General features: G+C 40.0%; 1 protein-coding gene across 1 annotated transcript in view; it reads right to left on the bottom strand.

Moving 5' to 3' along the window:
* LOC118403238 (microtubule-actin cross-linking factor 1-like) overlaps window positions 1-25,879 on the bottom strand; it is a gene marked incomplete in the record, with an annotated part of 170,307 nt that overhangs the window by 122,767 nt on the left and 21,661 nt on the right. The window contains 2 exon segments of the mRNA XM_035801844.1: window positions 11,892-11,953; window positions 19,218-19,381. Coding sequence (XP_035657737.1) covers window positions 11,892-11,953; window positions 19,218-19,381 — 226 coding nt within the window.

Raw genomic sequence — 25,879 nt, 5'->3', positions numbered from 1 at the left:
TTGGATTGGTCCACAGTCCCTGTGTTTACAAACACAGCTGACGATGTGGACTCCCCAGCCAGTAGATTCAATTGGGAACGTGCGTCTAACGATGTTCTGTTGCAGTATCACACCTGTACTGAAAACCTTTTGTCTGAAGTTATGCTTCCAATTGAAGCAATCAGATGTGCTGACCCGAACTGCAGGGACGAACATCACAGGGAGTCTCTTGACAGTTTTTCATATGAGATAATTAAAATACTACAGGAAGCTTCAAAAACTTCTCTTCCTGGCAGAAAACGCACTGTATCCCACTTGATTCCTGGTTGGAACGAAGTAGTTAAGGAATATCATAGTGCTGCTCGAGATGCTTTCACTCTGTGGCGGGAAAATGGTCGGCCTAGACACGGGGCCATCTGGGAGCTTTTACGAAAAACAAGGGCGAAATTTAAATACTCCCTTAGGCAGTGCCGCCGTTTCGAGGCTCAACACCGGGCCAATGCGTTGGCAACGTGTTTACATAAGGGGGATAGTAGGGCCTTCTGGTCGGCCCTTCGCTCCCAGAATGGCTCCAAATCTAGCATACCTTGTACAATTGATGGCCATTCGGGTGCATCCGATATTGCTAACATGTGGAAGAACCACTATAGCGCACTGTTAAACTCCGTCAATTCTACCGCACATAAGTCACATGTAAACAGCACTATTCAATCAGGTGTCTCGGACAATCCTGGAATGTCCGTTACTGTTGATGAAATATGTGACGCCATTAATGAGCTGTCCAATGGTAAAGCATGTGATGCTAATTGTATTTCTGCGGAGCACCTGAAGTACGCAGGTCCCCGGCTGCATGCGCTATTGTCATTGTTGTTTTCCGCTGTGCTCAGACATGGTTATGTTCCACCTAGGTTACTTAACACTGTTCTCATTCCGATCGTTAAGAAGAAAAATGGCAATGTGACTGACAAAGACAACTATCGCCCGATAGCGGTCTCCAGTCCTATATGCAAAGTTCTTGAAAGACTGCTTTTAAGGCGTCTAGATGAATTTTTACACTCTCCGGATAACCAGTTTGGTTTTAAAAAACAGCATGGCACAGACCTTTGTGTATTTGCCTTGAAGGAGGTAATCCGTTACTACCAGAAACGGGGCTCTCCTGTATTTGTGGCCTTCCTAGACGCCTCTAAGGCCTTCGATCGTGTAAATCACTGGCTGTTATTTAAGAAAATGATCGACAGAAATGTACCACTTTACTTGATACGTTTACTTGTAGCCTGGTATAATGTTTTAACCTTTAGAGTACGTTGGGGCAATGTCCTTTCTGACAACTTTACAGCCACTAACGGAGTGCCACAAGGTAGCCTGATATCTCCTTTTTTGTTCAACGTCTATGTCTCTGACCTGAGTGTTGAGCTGAATTGCTCTGGTGTTGGTTGCTACATCGGAAATGTCATTGTGAACCATCTGTTATACGCTGATGACATATGTATTATCTGCCCATCTGTTAAAGGTCTGCAAAAGCTAATGTCTTTATGTGAACGTTTTGGCTCTGAAAACCATATAGTGTTCAGCAAAAGCAAGAGCCAATGTGTATATTTTCCATGTGGTAGATTCAAATTGCACGGACTGCCTCCTTCAGTCACCCTTTATGGCACGGAATTGCAGTACGTTACATCTGTGAACTACCTGGGTAACCAGATTACCTCTGACCTGTCTGATGATGAGTCAATTCGCTATCATGTCAGAGGGTTCTATACCAAAGCCAATTCCTTGATACGAAAATTCCGATTCGCCTCTCCTGGAGTGAAGCGCGTCCTTTTTGATGCATATTGTTCCTCGATATATTGCGCTCAGCTATGGTGTCAGTATAACTTGGGTACGATTCGCAGGCTACGCGTAGCCTATAACAATGCTCTTAGGATTGTGTTAGGTTATCGAACGAGAGATAGTGCCAGCCAAATGTTTGTGACACATGGGATTGATACTTTTGTAGCTAGAAGGAGAAAACTAACGCATGCATTTGTACAACGCATCGCCACCTCTACAAACAACATTATCTCCCGGTTATACCACTCAGATGCCTTCTTCCATAGCAAATTCTGGACACACTATGTGAATCTTGTTTTCAAAAGCCCAGGCTAATTTAACTTTTTATTGTACATAAAGTGGATGTGTATTGTTGTATTGTATGTTTTAATGTGATATGGGCCAAGAGCCTGCAATAAAGTTGAAATTGAAAATTGAAAAATTGCTATGGTGCCGGTATAGTCGGTTCATTTTGTAATGGGTCCAATATCCGGTCCACTAAATTTTTCAGGTGCTTTTTTTCCGGACCAGTCCAACGAGAGAGAAAAACTTACCGGTACACACCCCTAGTGTCTACCTTTACCAGTATGTACTTTGACTATTTGCCTGTTCCTAATCCCTGAATATGCCCCCCTCCCCATATCTCAGTCCTACCCCCCTCCCCATATCCACATTCCCAGCTGCCCAACACATCTGTCGTCTGCTCCTGATCAAACTAACAGCAGGGTCTTACAAATAATCATTAACAAAATTACAGGCACTCCTCCCTCTATTACAGGCATCACTACCTCTTGTGAAGTTTATTACTAAACCTCTTGTGGCTAATTGTTTCAGACATCATTATTACACAGATAAATGATTTCCCTCCTCTACATAAAGGCAGATGTAGCAAGTAGTATTTAATGTAACTGGAAAATAAGGCATGCCCCAAATATTGTAGAATGTAACATCTACCAGGCTCTATGGGTCAATGGAAGGTGGTAGAAATTGGCCAAATATACGAATTACACACCAGAGGAGTTAGCTGGCTGAGGATTGCAGTTGCAAACTAACTAACTATACTGTACTGGCATGTTATTTGCATACTTAGCCAATTTCTGCTATTTTTCCAGCGACCTGTGGAGCCTGGTAGAGGTTATTTTAAATAAGGCAACGCAAAAGAGAAATGAGCCTCTTTTATATTACACTTTTACATAATCTACATCAATATCAATCAAAATATCAACAAGGAATATTTTCTATATTGTGTTGTTTAACCTTTTATTCTGCATTTCTCAAAATAGCCATGATAAAAGAATTTGTTTTCAAATTTGTAACATTGTAACAATGAGCACTCAGCTTGGTCTCCAGGCAGATCTACCAGTGGCATAATGAGTTTAGTTGGCCAAGGAAATGTTCTGAGTCACTGGAGGCTCAGAACAATTCTTGGCCAACTCATGATGCCACCGGTAGACTCAGCCTAGACTGTGTCTAAGCTTTATCTTCCTACTGTGATATTACTGTGTATATGTAGGAAGTGGTGGGTGTGTAGGATATTCACATGGCTGTACCGATTCTCTGAACCCCACAGCCACAGTTTCCTCAGCCCCGTTGTGCAAACATCCTGTACTCTTCTCAACAAATAGACCAGAGGATCTGTGAGAAAAAGACCCATTTGGATGGTCTCCTGTTGTTATATAATAACATCTACTTCAATATCGGGTGTATTTTGCAGCCAGCAGGTACCCAAAGTGAGGGTAATGAGGCTGTTTAACGTGGTCGAGGCACCTCCTCGAGCACGGGACCCCCGTTTTACGTCCCTCCCGGAAGACGATTCCGTGGAAAGCTTCGTGAGGCTACAGCAATCCGGACGTCCTTGGTTGGTCCCCCATCCAAGCACTGTCCGGACCGCGCGTTGCTTAACTTCCGAGATCGAGGGATCGGGTGTACCAACGCGCCACGCGGCCGTAGCTTAGTTCTTCAGTAGTACTTGTATTAACCAGTGATCATGGTGAAAATATTACAGGTGTATGTTACGTAATGTAAAGTAAATGTTGTCAGCATGTGAGAAAAACTGGTTGTGTAAAAGAAAACGATGTAATATGATCTTCCAACCTGATGAAATTATTTTTGGAAATGTTGTACCTGATTATGACTCAAAATGAAAACAGTATAGCAAAGGATAGATTCATCTACAGTTGATATACTATCATCCATTTGTAATCCATTTCCCAAATCTATTTAGATATCATTGAATACCTCTCTACATAAATCTTCATTAGCAATTTAAAGCAAACAAGGCAAGAGCAGAGGTCCGTATATCAAATTTAATACTATGATAGGGTGATAATATATGATATGATGGTTCGGCTTTCGAAATATAGCCTTTGTGGTGTTACTATTTTTTAGAAGGTATTGGAAATGTTGTTCTCCATGCCATAAATATTTAGAATGTTCCAGAAAAACACTAAGACATTTAGAAAGTGTCAACAAATTTTGAAATCCTCAGAAACCATGTAATGTACATTAGAAATAGATACAAAGATTTCAAATGAAATGTAAAGAATGGCAAGAAACATCCACGCGGTGACTTGGAATCGACTCTACTGTAAATGCATTTAAATTCGCGGGGATTTACTTTTGCGGTAGCAGGAAAATGGAGTTTTCGTGGTGGTTAAAACCACCACAAACATTTCTGCATCTACAGTAGTATGAAAGACAATTCCGTTCAACAACCAAGTCGACAGAATTGCCAATTAGACCTGCAGTACAAAACTATCCGTTTGCTGACAACCTCCCATCACAAGCTGTCAATCAGCCATCACATGCTCGTTAGGACCCTGCGCTAATTGGTATTCAGTAAATGGGATGCCATATATAGCCATAAACACAAAGAGGGTCGGCCATGGAGGGTTTTATCGTCCAAATATTCGTGGCCTGTCGGGATTCCGTCAAAGCTCCGAGTGTAATTGATTTCAGGTATCGCAGAGATATCGGGAGTATGGGAGGAATACATCCGAAATGCAATCAGTCTGCTGCTAGTGATACATATTCAGAAATGATAAAAGGGAGATATGTGATGAAAATGCTATACCCTTAGCTATCGACTCACTTGACAAAGGAAATATCAATGTGGCATTATAGTCACGTAGATAATACTATTTCTGCTACTGCTCCTTTTCCATGTGGACTATAGACAAACTGATTTAAATTTGTCTGGCCTTTTCTTAGATTCCAGAGGGATAAGCTGACATGAAAATACTGTTAAACTAAAACGAAGACCTTTTTGCAGGGATTTAATTTTGCGACAGGGTGAAAATTAAGTGTTCACAGTACTTCGCTACTAAGTTCGCAGTTGAAACTGCCATGAAGGGTTTTACTATAAAATGGGAGATGTTTGCAATGGTATGTGGTATGTGGTCAATATAATAATTCAATATAGCCATTCGAACACATCCCATTTTACAGTGTAAAATGATCAGAATGTAAGACAGGCATTATGATTTGCTTGTACATGTATTTCATTTTATATCAAACCCGGACCAAATTTACATTCAAATTCGGTGTTCCAACTAATCCATATTTTACAGTATGGCCCGGGGCTCCATACATTGATTAGAACGATTAGAACTATTCAACATGTTATCTGGAACAGATGCTGAAATCTTGCATGATCTTACATTGTTGTCATCACTCACACTCTGACACTGACTTTATAGATTTAAATCTTCGAATATTACATTCTTCATAAATAGCTTCTCCTCACTCGGCTGATTTACTTACTATTCTACTACCTTCTAAATTGGATGACACAACAACAAAAGAAACTGATTTACATTGATTTACACTCAGGGAAACGGGTCAGCTTTCATACTAATGAACCTAACTACCCAATTGCAAGGTACATCATACACTGTGGAAATAATTCAGCTATGACTAGTATGTGTATGAGAGAGATGACAAATTTGACTTCTAAAAGTATATTTCTTACCTTCGGTTTCAAAATAAAGTCTTAGTTTATGTATCTTATTATATAAATGTCCATATCACAGCACAACAGGAAAATCCAGATAAACATTTGATAAAGGTAAAAAAAATATACATTTTACTGCGCAATCATGCTCACAGAATAACCTTAGCAATCTAAATGGTACAGTCCAGGAAATTTGATACATTTCTATCATTTCTGGCCATGTCCTTGGGAAACTGACAGCAATGGCAGCCAGGTCAGAGTTGAAAGGCCCAGCTATAGTGGCACAGTAACCACCTTTGTATTCCTGTCACTCCTACAGTAGTCCAGCTGTCAAGGTCATACTCAGTCAACCACAGACTACTCATGTTTCCAACCTCAAGGCATAGACTCATTAGATTAAATGAAACGATATTCAGTAAAGTGGAAAAAAGAATTACAGTCTACATCAAAAACGTATATTACATTTGTGCATTCTGGAATAAAGGTAATTTTGCGGAGGGGGGCTTTGAATTGTTTGTTGGCACATTTCAGTACCCAAAATAGACATATAACTACTTTCTGTCACTATCAAGGAATGATACAGGCATCATACAAAATTTACAAAATGTATAAGACTGCATAGATGGGATGATAGAACTATTTGACTCAAATGAGGGTCTTCATCATGTGGACATATTCACAACGATTTACGCTGAATTCAGAAGAACCCCTTACACATTACCCCCAAATCAAGGAGGGCGATTACGCAAAGATTGGTCCTCTCTCTACGAATAGCATGAATATGATGACTTTCCCTATGAACTATGGGAAATGAAAATAGGCTGCCAATGTCAGGTGTCAATGGCAAATCTTGTGCATGAAAGTTGGCACATTGCTCTAGCCAAATTGACAAGACATGCCACCTCCTCCCCTAAAAAGTTAACTTTGAGGGGGAGGAGGTTTTGATAACTGCACAACTACAGGGATGACAGTTAGTACAAAACACACAAACACCCCCTCAGCCCCTCCCCATACATTACTTACAATCAAGAATGATTGATGAGTCAGAGAGAGAAAGTTTTCAGTAGCACTTCAAAGTCAATACCTGGTTAAATAAATAAATGAAATGAAATGAAGTACAGTATTGAATGCTCCAGTTGAACTTCAAGCCAGGAAATGAACAAACAGTGCTCTTTGGAGATGGAAAAAGATTGTCATTGATGGAAGGGAGTTTGTATTTCAAAGTTAAGATGAATTTCAAAGTTTAGTCAAGGACATTTCAGTTATATAATCTCCTTGGTTTAGGCAATAGCTGTAGCAACTTGAACAGTCTTCTCCAATTCCTTAGACATAGATTTCCTTACATACATGTAGGGCATCCATGTGTGTTCCTTACAAGATTTATGTGGTGTAGACAGGCACACATGTCTGTGGTGATGAGGGCAGAGTTATCAGGTCCACAGGGAGGGATGTTTACTCTTCCTGTTGTCACATCCTGGGTGTGCCCAGGTGTGGGAGGGGGGCAGGCCAGAGTTGGGGTCATGACCTTTCTTATTATATCAGCATGGCTTTCTATCAAACTTCTAAGAAACTTAGTATTTCCTTCAGATAAGTTTTACCAAATCATCTAAACGATTATGATTGTCATATGCCCCTAAAAATATGTACATAGAATTAGAAAGAGCTTCAAAGCCTTATTTTGTACAGATCAAATATTGATGTCAAGTTGACTCATGTCAAGCTCAGAGGTAGCCAGAATGGGTCAGCAATATTGTTAATTTGAATTTGATATTCATCAATATTTTACATGCATTTGTTAGTCTTTTATGTTGTGATAAAATAGAGATATGTGGAAAAGTTGTTAATTTTACACAGGAAGGGTGGTAACCCTGATGACCCTTCAAAACAACGCTTCACCTCCTTCTATAAACTGTGACCGTTGTGCTTGAACTTTTGTGTTGAAGTGCAGTTTGCACAATTGAGCCCACACCCCGAGCCAAGTGCCGTGACCACTCAACAGGTAACGCCTACAGGTGAAATAGCTATGACATTATTGATGGCAGGAAACCAGTACACTACAGTCTGTCAGACTCTTCAAGGAGGAGTTAGCATTCCAACGTAGGGGTGGGTACCGCTGCAGAAAATTCAGGTGCAGGTACGGTTCAGGTCCAGAGGATCAGGTCCAGGACCATACCTGTGATGTTGCGACTGTATATATGTTGCTCTTGTTATTTTCTTTGACCTCAAGCCCCAAAACACTTTTACGCCTGCATATCATCAATTAATTTTCTAATCAGTCCAACATCCGGTGCACTGATTTTTTCAGGTCTGTTTTTTCTGTAGACCATACCGGTACCCACCCCTATCTACAGGTGAAATAGCGTCATCATCAACAACAGAAAACCTGTCAGACTCTTCAACAGCTAGCATTCCTGTGTATTCAATTTGTTGGTGCCACCCGTCTTAATTACAAGTACAGCAAATGACATACTTGAAATTGCACACATCCCCGCTGTCCAACTTCAGTCCTGTCAACATTATATACTGTTGACAGGCTACATGCATAAACCTATTTGTTGCTATGGCAACCTTTCCAGACATCTCAGAAGAAGGGTAACCAATCCCCTTTAAAAAATGTAGAGTTCACTGGAAATATTTTAGGTACACGTATCATCTAAATGAAAGGAGGGCGGAGAAACTTGAAATAGCATTTTAATTTGGAGGGACAGGAATTTGAAAAAAGGAACTCAAAATTGGTTCCTTCAAATTCAGACATTGACTGACAATGAAGTTTCGTTTGCATATATACTCATATTCTTTAATAGTATGTATGATTCAATTGTTTATTTAGATTATCACATAATGTATCAGGAAAAGATATTTTCAAAGAGACAAAATGCTATGCTTGATATCCCATCAAATAGAAATGTCAAATCTCATATTACTCATATTTCAAATTTTTCCTATATAAGTCTTAGGCCTCACACCAGTAAATGCTACAAAACACTAAACAGCATAATTCATGAATTATCATGAGACCCAGAGTGCTCTCTCCATAGATAATGACCATTGGGGAATGAGGTAAGATGGCGTCATGTGGAAACTTGGCGCGGCGCCAGCCCCACATATCTGACACCACAGTCAAGTTCACGGTCCTATAGCAGCTGTCTAACCCTTTGTCCCTGTCTAACAAGCCCGGCCCACACACCCAGTGGAACTAATCTTAACTGCCATGCTTCTTCTACCTGTCACACACATCTACTCTAACTGTAACAGGAGTAGTGACAGTTGGGACTGTTATATGAGCAGTCAAAGTTTTAACAGCTGGGATCAACATTCCGCATTGTCGTGAATGTTTTATGCGTGTCGAAAATCAATGAGGTAACAATAGGAGAATTTCAGAGGAATTGTTGGACATGTTTTTTTGATTGCGTACAGGTTTTGAGTATCACATTTTTGAGATATACCAAACACAGAAATTACAGACATGTATAATCTCTATGTGGAAAAAAAAAAAATTGGAAATGGCATATTAGACAGAGCTATATAAATTTTACCACTATCTGTTCTTACTTACTGCTTATAGTAGTTATACTTCTTAAATACTTCATTCTGCCTTAAACCATTCTTCTTGGTAAAATTAAATGCATCCAATGCTACCTCACTAGCAGTAGACTATTCTATTTATATTTTGTTGCAAAACTTAAACCTATCGTATGAAATATCCTCTCACTGTACAGGAATCTGCCAAAGAATTTTCATGGAAGGATCTCGGAATACCTTCTAATAATGCTCCACACAAATTTGGTGCTAACACACATACACAGTGGATAGCAATGACCCAAGGAGTGACTGACTGTCTTCCTTCCTGTGTGCATATACTGTAAATGCATTTAAGTTTGTGTGGATTTACTTTTGTAGTAGCGGGAAAATGGAGTGTTCGTGGCAGGCTTTTAGCTAGGAATTAATTTTAGGGCGTCCAAAGTAATCGGAGTGATCTGCGACGCGAGCATTGTAGGGGGTCTGGGGGTATCCCCCCGGAAAATTTTGAAATCATAACCCTCTGAAATGCTATTTCCTGCATTTTGAGGTGCATATTTTGTAGAATTCAGCCAAGATTTTTTTGTGTCTGTTACGATATGTTTGCCCTGACTGAGGCTGGGAGGAAAAATTTGGGCGTCCGTAGTGCGTCTTGCTTAAAAGTAGTGCGTCCGATTTCTTATGTTTGTTAGGACAGTGCGTCTAAATGACGCGTTGACGCATCCCTAGCTAAAAGCCTGGTTCGTGGTAGTTTTAAGTTCCGGTAGCGCCATAGACTGTAGTAAAAAACTATAATGCATTAATGGAAAAATGTTTGCGGTAGTTTTAAGTTCGGTGAAGTGGCCACCGTGAAAACCACGAACATAAAACCACCGCAAACGTTTCTGCATTTACAGTATACAGCCAGTTGGGAATGATCAGGAGTACCAGACATGGCAGAATGATCCGGACTACCAGACATGACTCACTGCCTACGTACAGACTAACTTACTTTACTCCTACACCAGGCATGCATTATGAAGTGGACATGTCTGGCCTATCTGCATGTATATCCAATAAAGACCCGGCATCAAGGCATCACGTGCAGTCCCCGCCTCTACAATTACTTCAAGTGCCGCCAAATCTGTGGCAGGCAGGAAATGTGCCCCCCTCCCATCTCTCCCTCTTTATATTGACTTACCCTAGCTAGCACAGTTTCATGTCTTACATTGCCACCTTCCTATTTCTTTTCTGTCAAGCCAATATCATCTCATTCACGAAAGCAATCCATATGATAATCTTAAAACCTATGTACATCTCAGTTTTTTCTGCTACTTGTAATAGCATAATCACTGTATATTCAACATTTTCTAGAATGTGTCAAAATCTATTTCTTTTTCTTACTCTCTTCCTAGCCTCTACCAGGCTCCCAAGGTCGCTGGAAAAATAGTAGAAATTGGCCAAATAGACTGAAAACACACCAGAGGAGTTGTTTGGCCAAGGAATACAGTTTGTGACCTGGGAAAACTGTATCCCTCGGCCAACCAACAATTTCTACTATTTTTCCAGCGTCCTTGGGAGCCTGGTAGAGGCTGCTCTCTTCCAATTAACTCTTCTGTCATACCACTATTCAGCATTATGCACTGCACAATAAGCCAACTATATTCGATTTTAAAAACTAAAGACTGAAAGACCAACTTGACAGCAGAATCAAGATACCGGTAGCATGTACCAACAGTATGAAATGTAGTACTAGTATCCAGTATTGAAATGCTACTCAGGAAATGCGCTATCCCCTTTCTATCTTTTGGACATCGTCCCAAAATAAGAAGCATAGCAAAGCTTTATGGACTCCAGACTTACATACTGATGTAGCATGACCCAGACTGATAAAAGAATACTCTGCATTTCCTAAATATCAGGGACATTATTTGGACACTACCTCTGTTACTGGGAAAATCCTACATCCATCGTCTTCTTCGTGCCTAGCCCTAATCTTTAGTCTATCAGTATTAAATCAGCAATCTAAATGAAAAGGCCAAAGTCTAAGATACCTTTGTTACCAGGACCCTCAAAATACTGGAAGCATATGCACTACTTTAGTGCATCCAAAATTGCAGCTGTGCATCTTTTGTGCACTGGTACATCTAGATATTTTGTGTATGGTTAAATGCATTTTTAAGGTATTGTCACTGACTGTCCTACACCACATGTAACTATTTAGTATACTCTTGACATTTAGTGTCAGAAAAAGAATTTTCGTAATATTTCTCAAGATCTTGGATTTTCCTTTGTGACTAGGTTTTCCTTACATTCTGCTTTAGTCTATGCTATTGACTCAATAATTTCTTGTACACCTAAATTTTTAAGTAGATCTTATCCACACTCCTTGATACGAATTCAATTTAACTCCATTCTCAGTAAAATGAATTTCAAGCCCTAGTGACTACAACATATTATTATTGCACTATATAAGTTATAACACTCAATCTTATGATCCTAGCTTCAAGCAGTATCAAGTATCTTGAAAGAGGTAGGTTGAAAAATATCATTTGGAATTTTCACCACTTCTGCAGTCAATTAAAAAGTGCTGTGCTGACAGGAATTGGAAGTGTGATGTAATAACCTGTAATAAAATGTTTGTGAAGTGTCTTACCTTTGTGAGGTGCTTGTTCACCCATTTTGTAAAAGTTTTCTTCTGAACTTGATCTCGCTCATCTGGAAGAAAGAACAATGGATTGGTCAATGTTACAAAATTTGTAATGGATGATATAAACATGTTTGTATCAGAGACACTCACAAAATCATTCCAACCAAATAAGGGCTCCAAATATATGAAACACCAGCATATGTAGGTTTGTGCTGTGAAAATATAAGTTGTTCAGGTATTTCTGATATCTACCTGCACCCAACCTGCACCTGTCTGTGTATTATGTATAGCATACATAAATGCATATTCATAAAAGGCTGGCAAAACAACCAAGAATGAAGTCCATAGATTTTGCTACAATCACAACACCAGTATTGCATTTTTAGAGATCCTGAAAGTAGACTAAGGATGTGTTTATTTTGGAGCAAACATTTACTCTGAAAAATTTAGATCATGTTATGGGGTCGTATGGTTACAGGTATAACAGATGGTTGTTCAGCTCATAACCAAGAGGTCTTGGTTCAAATTCCTTGATATGCCACTGACCTTATGCCCTTGGAAAGGCACTTTACATGACTTTCCTCACTTTGCTTAGGTGGAAATGACTACCTAGCTTTGGTTAGGGACATCCCTCTTATAGGATATGAAATGGAGGTCCCATATTTAAGGGCCAGTTAGTGTCTGGGAAATTATAATACCAAACGAGGATGATCAAAAGGGACAGGATGTTTCAGGTGTTGTGTCCTTTCCCCACCACCTGTTTTGTGAGGTTACCTGATACCCAGTGTAACAGGGTGGTAAGAACACCTGGGGATGGGGTAACCATGTCAGACTAAACACTTCTTACAAACATGATTAAGACGGGGTAACATTCTTGTCACGCCAGGTTACCCAGGTGAACCATACAGAGTGGAACATCTCTCTTGTTGTAGACTACAACAAGAGAGATGTTACTAGATTGAAGGGTCGAGAAATAGCTTGTAGGTCACACTTTGAAGGTGTGAATCGAAACAAACCTACACAATAGGATGTTGAAGCTCTAAGGAGGATGTCTAATACATAGGCATCCAAACATAAGCAGGTGAAAGACATTACTAGTTGTGTAAAAGAAAAGTCAACTATAGTATATTCTACAAACCTGATAATTATTTTCCAAACACATAATATTATACACTAAATATATTGATCTTCTGCCTATCACTCAACCTTTTTCATACAGGGGAAATTTGATGATCTCTATAACCATCCCTGGTATTACAGTTGATTCAGTTTCATACAGATTAACGTTAAGACCTAGGGGCACAAGGTTTTGGCAAGAAAAGGGGCAACATTTGCCAGTCTAAACAAAATGACTTTTTAACTCTCTACATTTAATTCATGATATGCCACAGTATTGCAAGTTTGCCACGTAACTCTTTGTGGTAATATTTGTTGCTGTAACAGTTCATTTTTTGCACAAAATTTCTCTAACAATGAGTAACATGTAATGTCCTGTTGGTGGTTTAAACAATTTCCAACATTGCTTTTCTATGGGCCCTAAAGCTGGCATACTGTATATCATATATGACAGTATATCTCATTATTCTCAAAAGCACTTGAACAATTCGGAGAAGTTTTGGTAAGCAGCCTAGTCTTACCAGAATCTTCCAAAGCCCATCCCAGCTGATACTATCAAAAGCTTCTGTAATATCTATAAAGGCAGCACGTAATCCTATTTTTGCTTGCTACACTTTCTTGATTCTGTCTCGTCTTAAGAAAAAAAGCCACGTGTATTGTACCTCCGTCAGCCCTAAAGCCGCACTGGCTCTCTGGTAAGGTCTCCTCAGTAACTGTCAGGATAAGCCGGCCCTGGATGACATTGACCAAGATCTTCACAGCAATACACACCAGCAGTGCTATCACGATAACGGTAATACTCGGATAATCTATCACATTTTCTCCATCCTCCTCCATCGCCATAACCGTTCTTTTACCTAAATTGCTTTGTATCCAAGCGTCACGCCCAAGTCGACGCCCAAAACCCTTTCCCGTCCCCCGCACTGACGTTATTCCAACACCCTTTAGACGGGCGTGCCTCCATAAAATTGACCTCTAGCACTAAACCCACATCAATAACAATGTCTTCCTGACAACCTACTTAAAATAACAGTTCTATCTCTCTTCAGCTTAAGTTTAATACAATGACCTTCCAATAAGTATTATCTTATGTTACACCTTAAATTGTGTACATTGGTAACAATACACAACTAGTGGTGCCTGTGATATTTACATATCCTGGAGATGGTTATAACTGCAAACAGTACTCAATAGTCGACAGATATGCAGTTCAATTGGATAGACTCTGAAGTGTGCAAGCAATTTTACTGGTCTTTCTCTGATTTATGTTCTTCATATGTAGAGACAGGGTTGACCTAAAATAGCCAATTCTCCCTTTAACGCAGCAATAATGTATTCCATATGACCCATGGTTCCTAAATGAAAAGATTTACTTATTGTAGTGTAGAGCTCTACATCAAGCAAGATATTGAAAATATTTCTGCCATTTCTTCTTTCAACAGTTCTTTCTTTGAGAGCTGAATCAAACGTTTTGGTGCTGCTCTATATTGGTACCCCTCCCCGAATAGTCTGCCTTTTATTTTGGCACAGCCAGACACGGGCAGTAAAGATGCAAATCACATAACATCAATATATATCAGGGCAGGCCGACAGGGGGCACACTGGCTTCCAACCAAGCAATGACGGCCTTTCAAAGGGTGGAAGCCTCAGTGGTTGTTCTAGTGTTCTGTGGGACATTTTGAATTCCCCCCTTTTACTGCATTAAAATAGATGCTTAGAATGATAGTGTTCGTGTTCAATTATACTAACTGTAATGCATAAATCAGTTATATCACAGTGATGGTTGGAACGAATCAAAAGATAATTGTCCGAGTACGAATAATGGTATTGTGATATTATGGCATTATGTTATGAATGTTAAGTATGCATTATGTCCTGTGTTATGTGCTTCATACACCCCCGAATATTGCACATGAGTATGTTTTCTTTCATACCAATCACCAAAACGGGCTCGGCCACTAAGCATGACTGTACCGCGAGGCGTGGACTGACAGATCCCATAGATTTCCCTTCATGAGTCAGATAATTACTACAATACAATAGTCTTCTTCTTTTCACTCCTCGTGGTAACACATCAACCTCTCTTTTCCCTTTTCAATGTGACCCATTTTTCCCTCCCTCCCACAATCAGATTAGCCACCTTACCCACTAGGTGGGCCGACAGGCTAACATTAGGTTGATGTTAGGAAAGGAGGCTGCCATATTGAAATACAACCCTCCCCCCTCTCCTAACCAGTGTCTTGTCACGCAGGGTTTGTCTAAAAGGACGGGGTGACCCCAAGAGATAAATGACATCGCACGTCGACTAAACGGTTCTAAAAGAGCAAGTAGGAAACCCTTGATTTGGGTTAGTGTCCATGTACTACTCTCATGTGGCCACTGATTCTTAAAATAAACAGGATATCTCACTGACATGCCACCAATGTGAGATAATCAGGATAAATCAGGGCTGATTTTGGGACAGGCACCTCTTGAATAGCCGGCTTTGGTGTGATAATGGTTCACTGTGGGGCGTTGAGGGTCGCTTAGGTCGTTAGGAAGGAACTGCTGATAATTACCCTATCTTAAGGACAAAATTGCTGGTGTATAAACAATGATAACAGAGACACATTGAGAATCATTATTAGAGGGAGGATAATTCTTTAACACTGCGTAAAACATGACAGAGAAGTGCAGCCCAAAACCATAACAGACCTGCGTAGGAGATTAATTAAACAGGATTCCCCATGTCAACAAAGTACACAGGAAAATTCTCAGTTATCCGGATATAAGGCACTGACAGTAGAAGGATGTGTTTAAGTCTATGTCTGCTAATCCAGCTGATATAACAAATGCCACATGGATCCAGCAACCTCCATACCATGAACGTTACACACTACACAACCCTATAGACAAATCATGGAGCAATTCTACCTCTGTATCGGCCGACCGTTTCCTCGTAAAGCGCAGTGACAACCTCCGGGTTAACGTCCGAGTCACAGACTGCATAGTAATCCCAATCTTGTTCCATAGCCTTGTCCATAGTCTTGGTTACAAGTCCTTAATGTGGAGACAACCCAAACGTCCGACTCTGAGGTGGAGATTTTGTAGTGTACTGAAGCTGGTGCATCCAGCAATGGTCGGACCTACCAAACCGTCCATTTCACGGGGGTTACAGGGTTCACCAACCAACATTCAGTCCCTCCCGTGGATACCACGGAGAGGACAGATGTCACGAACGTGTCTCACTTTCTCCCAAGACTGTCCCAGAGTTGGAAGATCCTTACAGAAAACAAGCTTTTATTTGTTCTGTTCTGAATGGTCGGATTCCCATGCCCTCTTTTTAAAATACAAAAGGGCTGGACTGGACCAACTACCGATGGGGGACCAAGGTTATGTAAATATTCCTCCCACAAGCCACATGGCCAACTAGTACATATTAACCTGTACACTAGCAGTCACAATAACCGTGCATGCCTAAGAACTTATTTCTATGGAGATATGGGTATGTCAGATCAGTTATGACAATTATGAGGCCTCATTTTAATACCCTGTACACCCCTTCAAAACACCAGGTCTAGCAGTCCACCCTAATTTGGCAACATTACCGCAGCATACATTACAAAGAGCAGCCTGGGCCTTTGTAAAGGTCTGACATTCTCCGGTTTCAAAGGAGATAAAATACCTCTGACCCCACTGGTGTAAGGGCCATAGTAAACAATCTCTCCAAGAAGGAACATGTGCGTTTGTGGTTGGGTGACAAACATGTTCTAACGATCTAATGCTATTGTATTGAGATTAGATCTTTGAATGGGGAGGTGGGTGGGTAAGTTTTCCTCAGGTGGCATAGACAACACCCAAACAATATTTGCTTGAATAAAAAAAACGCTGAATGTGTTCAACATTACTATACAGGGTATTGTTGTTGGGTTTTGTATATTCAGGGACAATACATTAGGGGGTACATTTCTGCATTCTGTATCACCTACTTACAGTTACCACTTATGATAACTTCAGTAGACCAATAGATATACTCAGTAGCGAAGAAAAGATTAGGATGTAAACAAACAGAATATTATAGGTATGGGCAAAAAAAGGAGGCGCCAGACTTTTTTATTCTTAACAATACAAGAGTAATATCATACAAAAACACATTGTTGTACCGTTGGGGAGGGGGGCAGCTCTGTCAAACAGTGTCACCTTTGGACTTCCTGTTCCCGTATCAAATAGCACTCTTACCATTGGAATTGAAACTTTTGTAACATAACGTAAGAGAAACAGAGCAAACTTACACAGCTTTGGATTCCACTGTCTGATTGGTTCTTTTATGCACTAAATTAAAGAAATTCTTAACAATACATGTACCAAAGTAGCTTGCTCTATCATCTTGCAACTGATTGCTTCAACACTGAACTTGAAATATGGTACATGTATTAAATGTACATTTTATAAGTCCACTTGGGAATATGATACCATACTCCAAGTTCATTGGTCATGGTTGAATTTTGCAGCCATAGACCGTAACCCTATGGGGAACAACCTGTTGTAACTCATGTTTCCAACAAATACAGTACTATTGCTAATGGTAATTTCTTAAATTACCTTTGCCAAGAAGGTTATATTTTGGGTAGCATGTGTATGTTTTTTGTGTTTATGTGTTTGTAGATTACCAGCATATTAGAATGCCTGGATGGATTATATTGATATTTGGTATGTGGGTAGGTCTTGTTTGATATGCAACTTTTTTCACACCATATCTTTTGTACAAGAAAGACAACAGCTAAAAACAAATACACTAAGGGCTCAGGCAAACCCTTTAGACTTCACTACATATTTTGCTACTGTTTATATTCATGCAATTGGATGGAATGCATATGCAATACTGAACTCAATTATATGTAACATTATGTATATGTAATAGTTCTACTGATGTCCTGTAATTAATTGAAAAGAAAAAGAGACAATCAAAAACAAAAACAATCTTGAGACAATCTTTTTTTTTTATTTTCCTCTCTGAAAAGATCAAATGTAAACCGCCCAGCAAAGGTTAGGATTTGGATTTTTTTACGTATTTTTACCCTTTTGGTCAGGTATTTTAATTAATTTGTCAACCACACAAAAAGAAAACTTGACAATAGAGAAATCCCTACGAAAATGCCTGAAATGACGTCAAAATATGACCAAGGAGCTCTGTATAAAAGCTCCTTGATATGACATAAAAAGATGTACAAAACACGACAGAACCTAACCTCTGCTAGAAGAGAATCAATGCCAGTGTTTGGCTGTGATTTCCACAGAAAGGGCACAATAGAAATTAGCATACAATTGTTATGCAGATCAGTCTACCTGGAGGGGGGCTTACTTCTATTTACATGTCTAAGCTTTTGAACTGCAAACAAAAATCACAAACAGAAATTTACTGCCTTCCTTCTTATTCCAGGGTGTTTGTGAGTGAGCCAAAGCGGGGGACTAGAGACAAGAAAAAACTGTGACAAATCTGTGAAAGCTGGAACCAGGCTTTACAGAAGAGGCCAGACGGTGCGTGAAACGGAATAAATAGCCTGGAACCAACAAAACCCCTCAGAGACACCAAACAAGAGGGTCCGCTGTGGGTTGGGATGAGATGTATGCCTGACACCTGTCATATAGCTGCAATATTCCCGCAACACGCTATGATATACAAGGTTTTATACACTGTAAGGTGGTGGGAGGGGGGCGCTGGCTGTAAGTGTGCAGTAGTTACCGACATGCCAAACCAACCAAAACAACAACACCATGTTGGATTACCCAGGGCGGGATCCGCGAGCTCAAAAATAAACAAAATGACCAAATTTGTAGCCAGGATACGTGTTAGACCGTGAACACGTCGCAGGCTCGCCTGGGTTTAAACTCCCGGCGGGAAACATGTGTTGGTTACATGGTCAGGTGTAACGTTTTATAGGGGGAGGGGGGCGATCGTCATGGCTTTGGCATGTTCTTTGTCTCTTGTTTGCCTCCGCCCAGACAAAACTTCCTCCCCTTTATATATTTGGTAGGTTTGATATGTGAAAATATAGGAGAAGAGCAGAAACTGCTTGATCGGCTGATTTTACGGTAGTTAAATGTGGTGTGAAATAGCGGTACTTGTCGCCTGGAGGTCTTGACCCTGACCTGATCAAGTTTGGCTGCTCCCATGAACAAACAAAGGTGGCTTTTCAAGTGCAAAAATAGAAGAAATGGAGAAGTGTTTTGTCTTACCTGCTATCCTGATGACGGCCCTATCGGCGGGGTCCAACACCTGCACAGAGGAGCCCTCCCACCGGCGGGAAGGGGAGCCGGGCGGGTCGCCTGCCGTCCGTCCCCGCTCCGCCATGCCTCCAGCCGCCGTACGGTGCCACGGGAACGACCCGCTGCCGTCGTCGCTAGACACAGACGAGAAGGACATCAAGTCAAACTCAAACAGTAAAAACTCCCAAATTTAAAACGTGTTTCTGTCATACAGAACTGCAGGTAAATCCACGAGGGACGATTTGACACATTTTCCAGATGTGGATGAAACAGACTAACAATTGGTGACAGTCGTGCAACCTTCGGTCACGCGAGGAAAATGGCTACAAGATCGCGGAGATATCCTCCTCGTAGAAAGTAGTCCCCGTCCTCCTTCCTCGAGGAATCAGACGATGATAGATTTTGACGTGCCTATGAATTTAAAACCTACAACACCGGGCTGTGAGATTCCCGGGATATCACACACGTGCCAAGCCCCGAGCCGCATGCACCGCACGATGGTCGGGCTCGCCTCGGGCCTCACAGCTGCCTCCGCCCGAGGGGAATCTCACCTCCGCCCGGACCGTTATCTCCAGGTAAATCCGAGTGTCTGATCTCTGCAGTAATCCAGGTTTGTGTCCCAGATTCAGGTGCAATCCAGGTTTGTGTCCCAGATTCAGGTGCAGCCGAAGCGATGTTTAGCGCGTGCTCGGCTTGTACAAACCCGGCAGTCAGTCTGACGCGCGGTCAGCTGAAATTCAAAATATGGCCGACGGACTCTCCGCTCTTCCCACAACTCCACACACCCCCTCGTACCGATCAATCACCTATTCATTGATGCTCTGAGATTTTATCAGATCGATAACTTAACTGCTTCGTTAGCACGTTTACTAACACGAAAATAAACTTATTCCGCATACTAACAACCTTTACTTTTGTGTGATTCAATCGATGACCAATTACCAATGACGTATCGGACCAATAACCTCATCGCAAGACATCAGATGATGAATTGAGCGATTACAAAGTTTGTGCAACAAAACGCATCACCATATTTTCTGCCTGATTTGTGGCTCTTGTTAAAACTACGCAAACTCCCACACAGCAAGCAAAGCATACAAGATAGATTGCATGCGTAAAACGTGTCACAAACATTTCGTGCTACTTTTACAATTCAGGAACTGCACGAAAAAAGCAATTCATTTTATCGCTGTTGGCATATTTCTACCATGTTACAAATGAATGGCACTGTATTAAAATTGTAACCTGTATGAACAGGAAAAATGGAAACAAACTCTAGTGTTTCAACGTTTGTGGTATGCAATATTCATAAACGGACAACGTTTTGCCTGTCTATGAAAATAAAGCATTCACTATAGACCCTCATGTTTGCCATATCGCCCGGATACAGTTGGCATTGACCATGTATGGTGGATTAAACTGGATCAGCGGAAAGTATATCTAGTGATGAAATAGTGTGATGTAGAGCGGCACAAATTGGGGTTCAGGGGGTCACATAATTCCACACTGACGCACCGGACCGAAGTCCACACATACAAAGCCGTGGTTTACAGATTCACTAACGTAACATAATGCTCGCATTGAAATGTCGTGCTTAACAATGGGGCTATATGAAAAATGATGCTTACATTCTCTCATTAATTGAGCTTAAACTCGCGTCAAATTGTTTTCCACACACAGATGTGGGAACTTTGCCATAATGTGTTCAAAATCGTTCTTTGTGTCAATAACGTCATTGTTTGTACATTGAATTTTCAAAACACCACACGTGTACACTGAAGAATGTGCCATGAACTTGACCGAGTGTCCGTCAGAAATGTGTCCACAACATACTGCTTTGATCTTTATGTGTTGATATGAAACTTTGCTTTGTTTACTATGAGACACTAATCCTTTTCCAATTAACATTTGCAACTTCAAAGGGACAACTTCAAGAGGGTTCGATGGATGTTGAAACTCGAAGACGCTACTCTCGTTGTAAAAGAAATTTGAAGAAAAAAATGAGGTAAAAAGATTCAACACAAACAGAAGATATTACGAGGTAAAAAAAAAATAACATAAACTCATTTTGACCTTGAGGAATCGAAGTAATACAAATGTTCTCAAACTTGTGATACGATTCCTATGCCAATTATACTCAAACTACCCTCCCTGGTTATATTGTATGTCCCACCTTTTGTGATTGGGTTTGATCATTGACTTTCTAAAGAACAGCGGGAGATCTTACAAAAGTTTCCGTACTTTTGTAGTGTCAACACAGCTGCAGATATTGTAAGGACTAACCTTAGCCGGTCATAGTGGAGTTACATGGTGACAACGCAGTGAAGAATTTATTGCACGACGCATGACTGTAACAGGTACAATGTATGGCAACTTATATATATACATATATGGTAGTTGAACTACATGCATTGCTAATAGCTAACAATTCTAAAGAAGTAGTCTAAATAACGGTTACGGGCCGGTATACTAGTATTACAATGTAATAACACTATGCTTGTTCAGGAAAGTATGGTATCGTCCCATAGTATGATATCGTCCCATTTTTGCCAGGAGTTGCATATGAATTATATAAATTCACCTATATAGGCATATATATGACAGAACATGATATCATATTGAACACATCTGCCTTCATATGTGGTAGTATTGCATATGAATCTCCATATTTGACCAAATTTTACTGCTTTTTAGGAATCCATACGCATGTACTGTCGGTGGTTTTTATTGTAGTATATTGTGGGCAAGGTAGGGATTGGGAAACTTTGGCGCATAATTAGTTTCTGCCTATTGGACGTATTAATTTATTTCCATATTCAAGAAAGAATTACATATCCTGTACGTTATAGAGAAAAACACAAATCCTATTCATATTTCTGTAGGACACTGTTGAAAGAAAAAATCAAACATCATCGTATGGCACTGGCATACATAAAGACCGCTTGAGATGTACACTTAACATTATGTATTAATTTCTATAATATTGGCTGGCGACAAATGGGCTATCTGTGGTCAGTAAGACGTGTCCGTGTGCTGGTCAGTAGCGTAAAAATCACATCTCAGGAACGAGCAATCCTGCGACAACATCACAATAAATGGGCCAGCACTCAGGTGCACAGTGCCGGAAAATTAGTTATTTCCCCCAGGAACTACAGTGAGTTTTCCTCCACGCTAAATTGTCCCCGGGATGCTAAAATGTGGTCGGAACCAAATTAGAGCGTAACAAATCGTGTGGCAAGTAGCCTCGTCAACGGACGCACTGACAGCAAGGTCTCCTATATGTTGAACCTCTCCATATTGTTCCTGGCAGGCTCTATATAAGCTTGGATTTATAGGATGTCCTCGATACCAAGGCTATAACTTATGCCTATGTGGTTACATTTCCAAACCGATGCCCGGCCGGGTAGTTTGCGGGAACAAAAAGTATGATATCAAAAGACAACAAAACACAAAAAATGGTAAAGAAAAAGGAAATAATTGTGATCATAATAATGTAAATTTCTTGATATATATACGTTCACTTTTCGTTCCGTAAACGGGTCCCGGTTCGAATTTGTGATCGTAATATTACCATGTGTTTACTCCGTAATCAACATTTTTCTCCGACTCTTATGTACTTTTGATTCGTCATGTTGTCAACGCTTTTATTTCATTGGTTTTCCTCCTTGAAACGTCATATAATCCTCATGATTTATTAGAATTTTTCTTTTAGAATTCTAGATATAAATCAATGAATAATGAGAAATCAGATCAGACAACTGATTATTAGTGTAAAGAAAGTAATTTCTAGCGCCCGTAAAATCTAAGAACAACATTTGAATACGGTATTTGTATGTTATTCAGCCGCCTTACCCATGTGCGCCGACATGTATCCGAGCAGCACTGAGCGTTAGTTGTGCTACCTGTTAAATGTACCGGGAAGATACAATATGTTTGGTACGGACGTAAAATCACAATCAACTAAAAACATGTACATGACTCAACTACTAGCAGATGAATCATGTTGATGTCCTATAGATCCAGTTGATAGCGTTTGGTTTGAATGTCCGAAAATTCACAGAACATTGACGACGAAATTCGAACTTTGATGCGTTTTGAAAGAACCAAAACAAAAGGCAAAACATTGATGAAAAGCAAAACATTGTTTTATTGCAACTTCCTCGGCAATATAAAATAAAAGTGCGACGCTGTGCGTCCGTTTATGTGTTGGACTTCTTTATTCCAGGTAGACATTGACCAATAAAAATACAACAAAAATGTCCTTGCAAATAAACTAATCACATAACAACATATTAGAGTGAAAGCTCATTGTGTTCTTAAATGTCATTATGATAAGAATAATATAACCAAAACTGAAATACAGTGTACGTATGTAATTGGGACTTACTCATATTTTCGGAATGGACACTATATATATATATATATATATATAGAGAGAGAGAGAGATGAAATCTATATACGTTTCTAATAAAAAGTAGAAAGAAACATTTCATCAATATAGTTTCTTCTTTCTCTCTTCGCGATCGGTTAGTCTAAAAGACTAATTGCCCATAGAATGACACACTAGTACTGTCATAGATTCATTTTTGGACGGAACGCAACTCTGCTTGAGATGATAAATCTACTACATGAGTCATCTGCACTTGACTGTCGGACTGGTCTGCATGTTCGTGAGTAACAGAATGTCGTCTTTTTTTTGGGGGGGGGGGGTTCCTAATTATGTGTAGAAACTGTTCAAACTGAACCATCAATACTCCGCCAATCATTAGCCGCGATGATACATTTAACATGCCTCCTTCTTTGTATGTAAATTCCAAGAAAAAAGCAAACCATAAGGCGTAATTCCCGAATCGGATTATCTCTTTGACATGGATAATTAGGAATTAGATAAAACAATATTATCACATTAGTTCACCTTTATCCGCAGGGTAACCTAAATCCGTTGTATTTAAAAATGTGGTTTAAAACAATGCAATACAAGGTGTATATTGAAAATATTGCAATCTGAAACCACCGTCTGTCGACATGACATCCCAAAATGTGAAAACAAAATTGACAAAACGGAAAGTAGGTTGCCCCGCGAATAAAGGTAACCTAGTTACAAAAGTTACAAAAAAATTATCCACAAAGAAGATTGCTGATTTATTGGTACATAATCGTCAAATCAAAATTTAAACTCATGCACATTTTCCTTGGCTAGACTTAATTTTCGTCCATGTTCTGGACATTTTGGTCATTCATTGTACTTTCTTTGTATTTGTATTTGTGCCATGGTAACACAGGAATGAAAAGTTTGCAACGAAAGAAAATTACGCAAGAAGATATAGAAAGCCAATCATGAGTTGCAAGAACCAATTATACAGTCTATTTGACCTAATTTCTATTATTTTCGCTTGAGACTACAAAGTGGACGTCCCCAGACGGTATGGTAAACAAAGCTGGACGTGTGGCCACAGTCTAGTGGGTGCTGACAACAGGATGTAACAGCCACCCAGGGTCACGGACTTTGACCTCCTGACCCCGACAAACCATGATATCATCCTCCGACCCTGGGTCGTACGAAAACAAGCAAGATCACGTTTTCATTTCAAACATCATGGCTAATTTTGGAATCGCAAATTGCCAGAGTGTCTGCAAGTCATTCTTTCAGGGGCGCAGAAAAAGAAGACCCCCCCCCCCCACCGCCAAGTACTAACGTTAGTACTGTAAATGTATTTAAGTTCGCGGGGATTTAAATTCGCGGTAGCGGAAAAAGGACATTTCGCGGTGGTTTTAAATTCGCGGTAACACCATAGACTGCAGTCTTATACCATAATAGAAAAATGTTCGCGGTGGTTTTAAGTTCGCGGTTAAGTGGTCACCGCGAAAACCGCGAACATTAATCCACCGCGAACATTTCTGCATTTACAGGTATTTGATTTTACACGACAATGCATTCTGATTGTACATGTACCTATTAGATACTTATATAATTAGAGTAGGCCCTTGTAAAGGCTTTAAAAATTCTAAACGTATCCCGTGAGGGAAAACATAATATCTTAGAGTCCCTCCAGACAGATCGTAACACCATGTTTGTAATACATAAAGTGGGTCAATTGAGAGACCTATCCCACTAGTTCATTAATAATAAATTGGTTATTTAATAATGATATTAACAATTATTGATTAAATGTTTACAGATTGGTGAGGCTGCCACCGTGCAAGTATTCTGACTGAGACCAAAGAGGTTGAATAACCTTGCTGAAAACGGTGGACAACTGCAACTGATGAAGAACTTCAAGATGGACGTAACGTTAACGTTTAAGTCTAAGGAAGAAATTTCGCAGCATTGCTATTATACAGAGGGCTGTGTAAAATTTATGCGCATCATAGTCCCATATGCGCGTTGTTTTGTGTATGATTTAAATCAGATGTATAAAGATAAGAAACAATAAAACCATCAATTTTACAGTTATATGATGTTGGTAATTTTGTATGATTCAGCGACGAAAAATCTGTTAATCAGGCCTTTCTCTTTCTTCATTCCTATGACGCATGTTTTTTTTTCCGATTCGCGCCAGTAAATTGCTGTAATTAGTCGGTCGGAAATTGTTCTTCTCTTACCCTGCACTCCGCCAACCACGTCCTCTCTC

The sequence above is a fragment of the Branchiostoma floridae genome, chromosome 2 (assembly GCF_000003815.2).
Source record: "Branchiostoma floridae strain S238N-H82 chromosome 2, Bfl_VNyyK, whole genome shotgun sequence".
NCBI lineage: Eukaryota > Metazoa > Chordata > Leptocardii > Amphioxiformes > Branchiostomatidae > Branchiostoma > Branchiostoma floridae.
The sequence above is the reverse complement of the archived record's forward strand: the minus strand, read 5'-3'. Positions and strand labels throughout refer to the sequence as shown.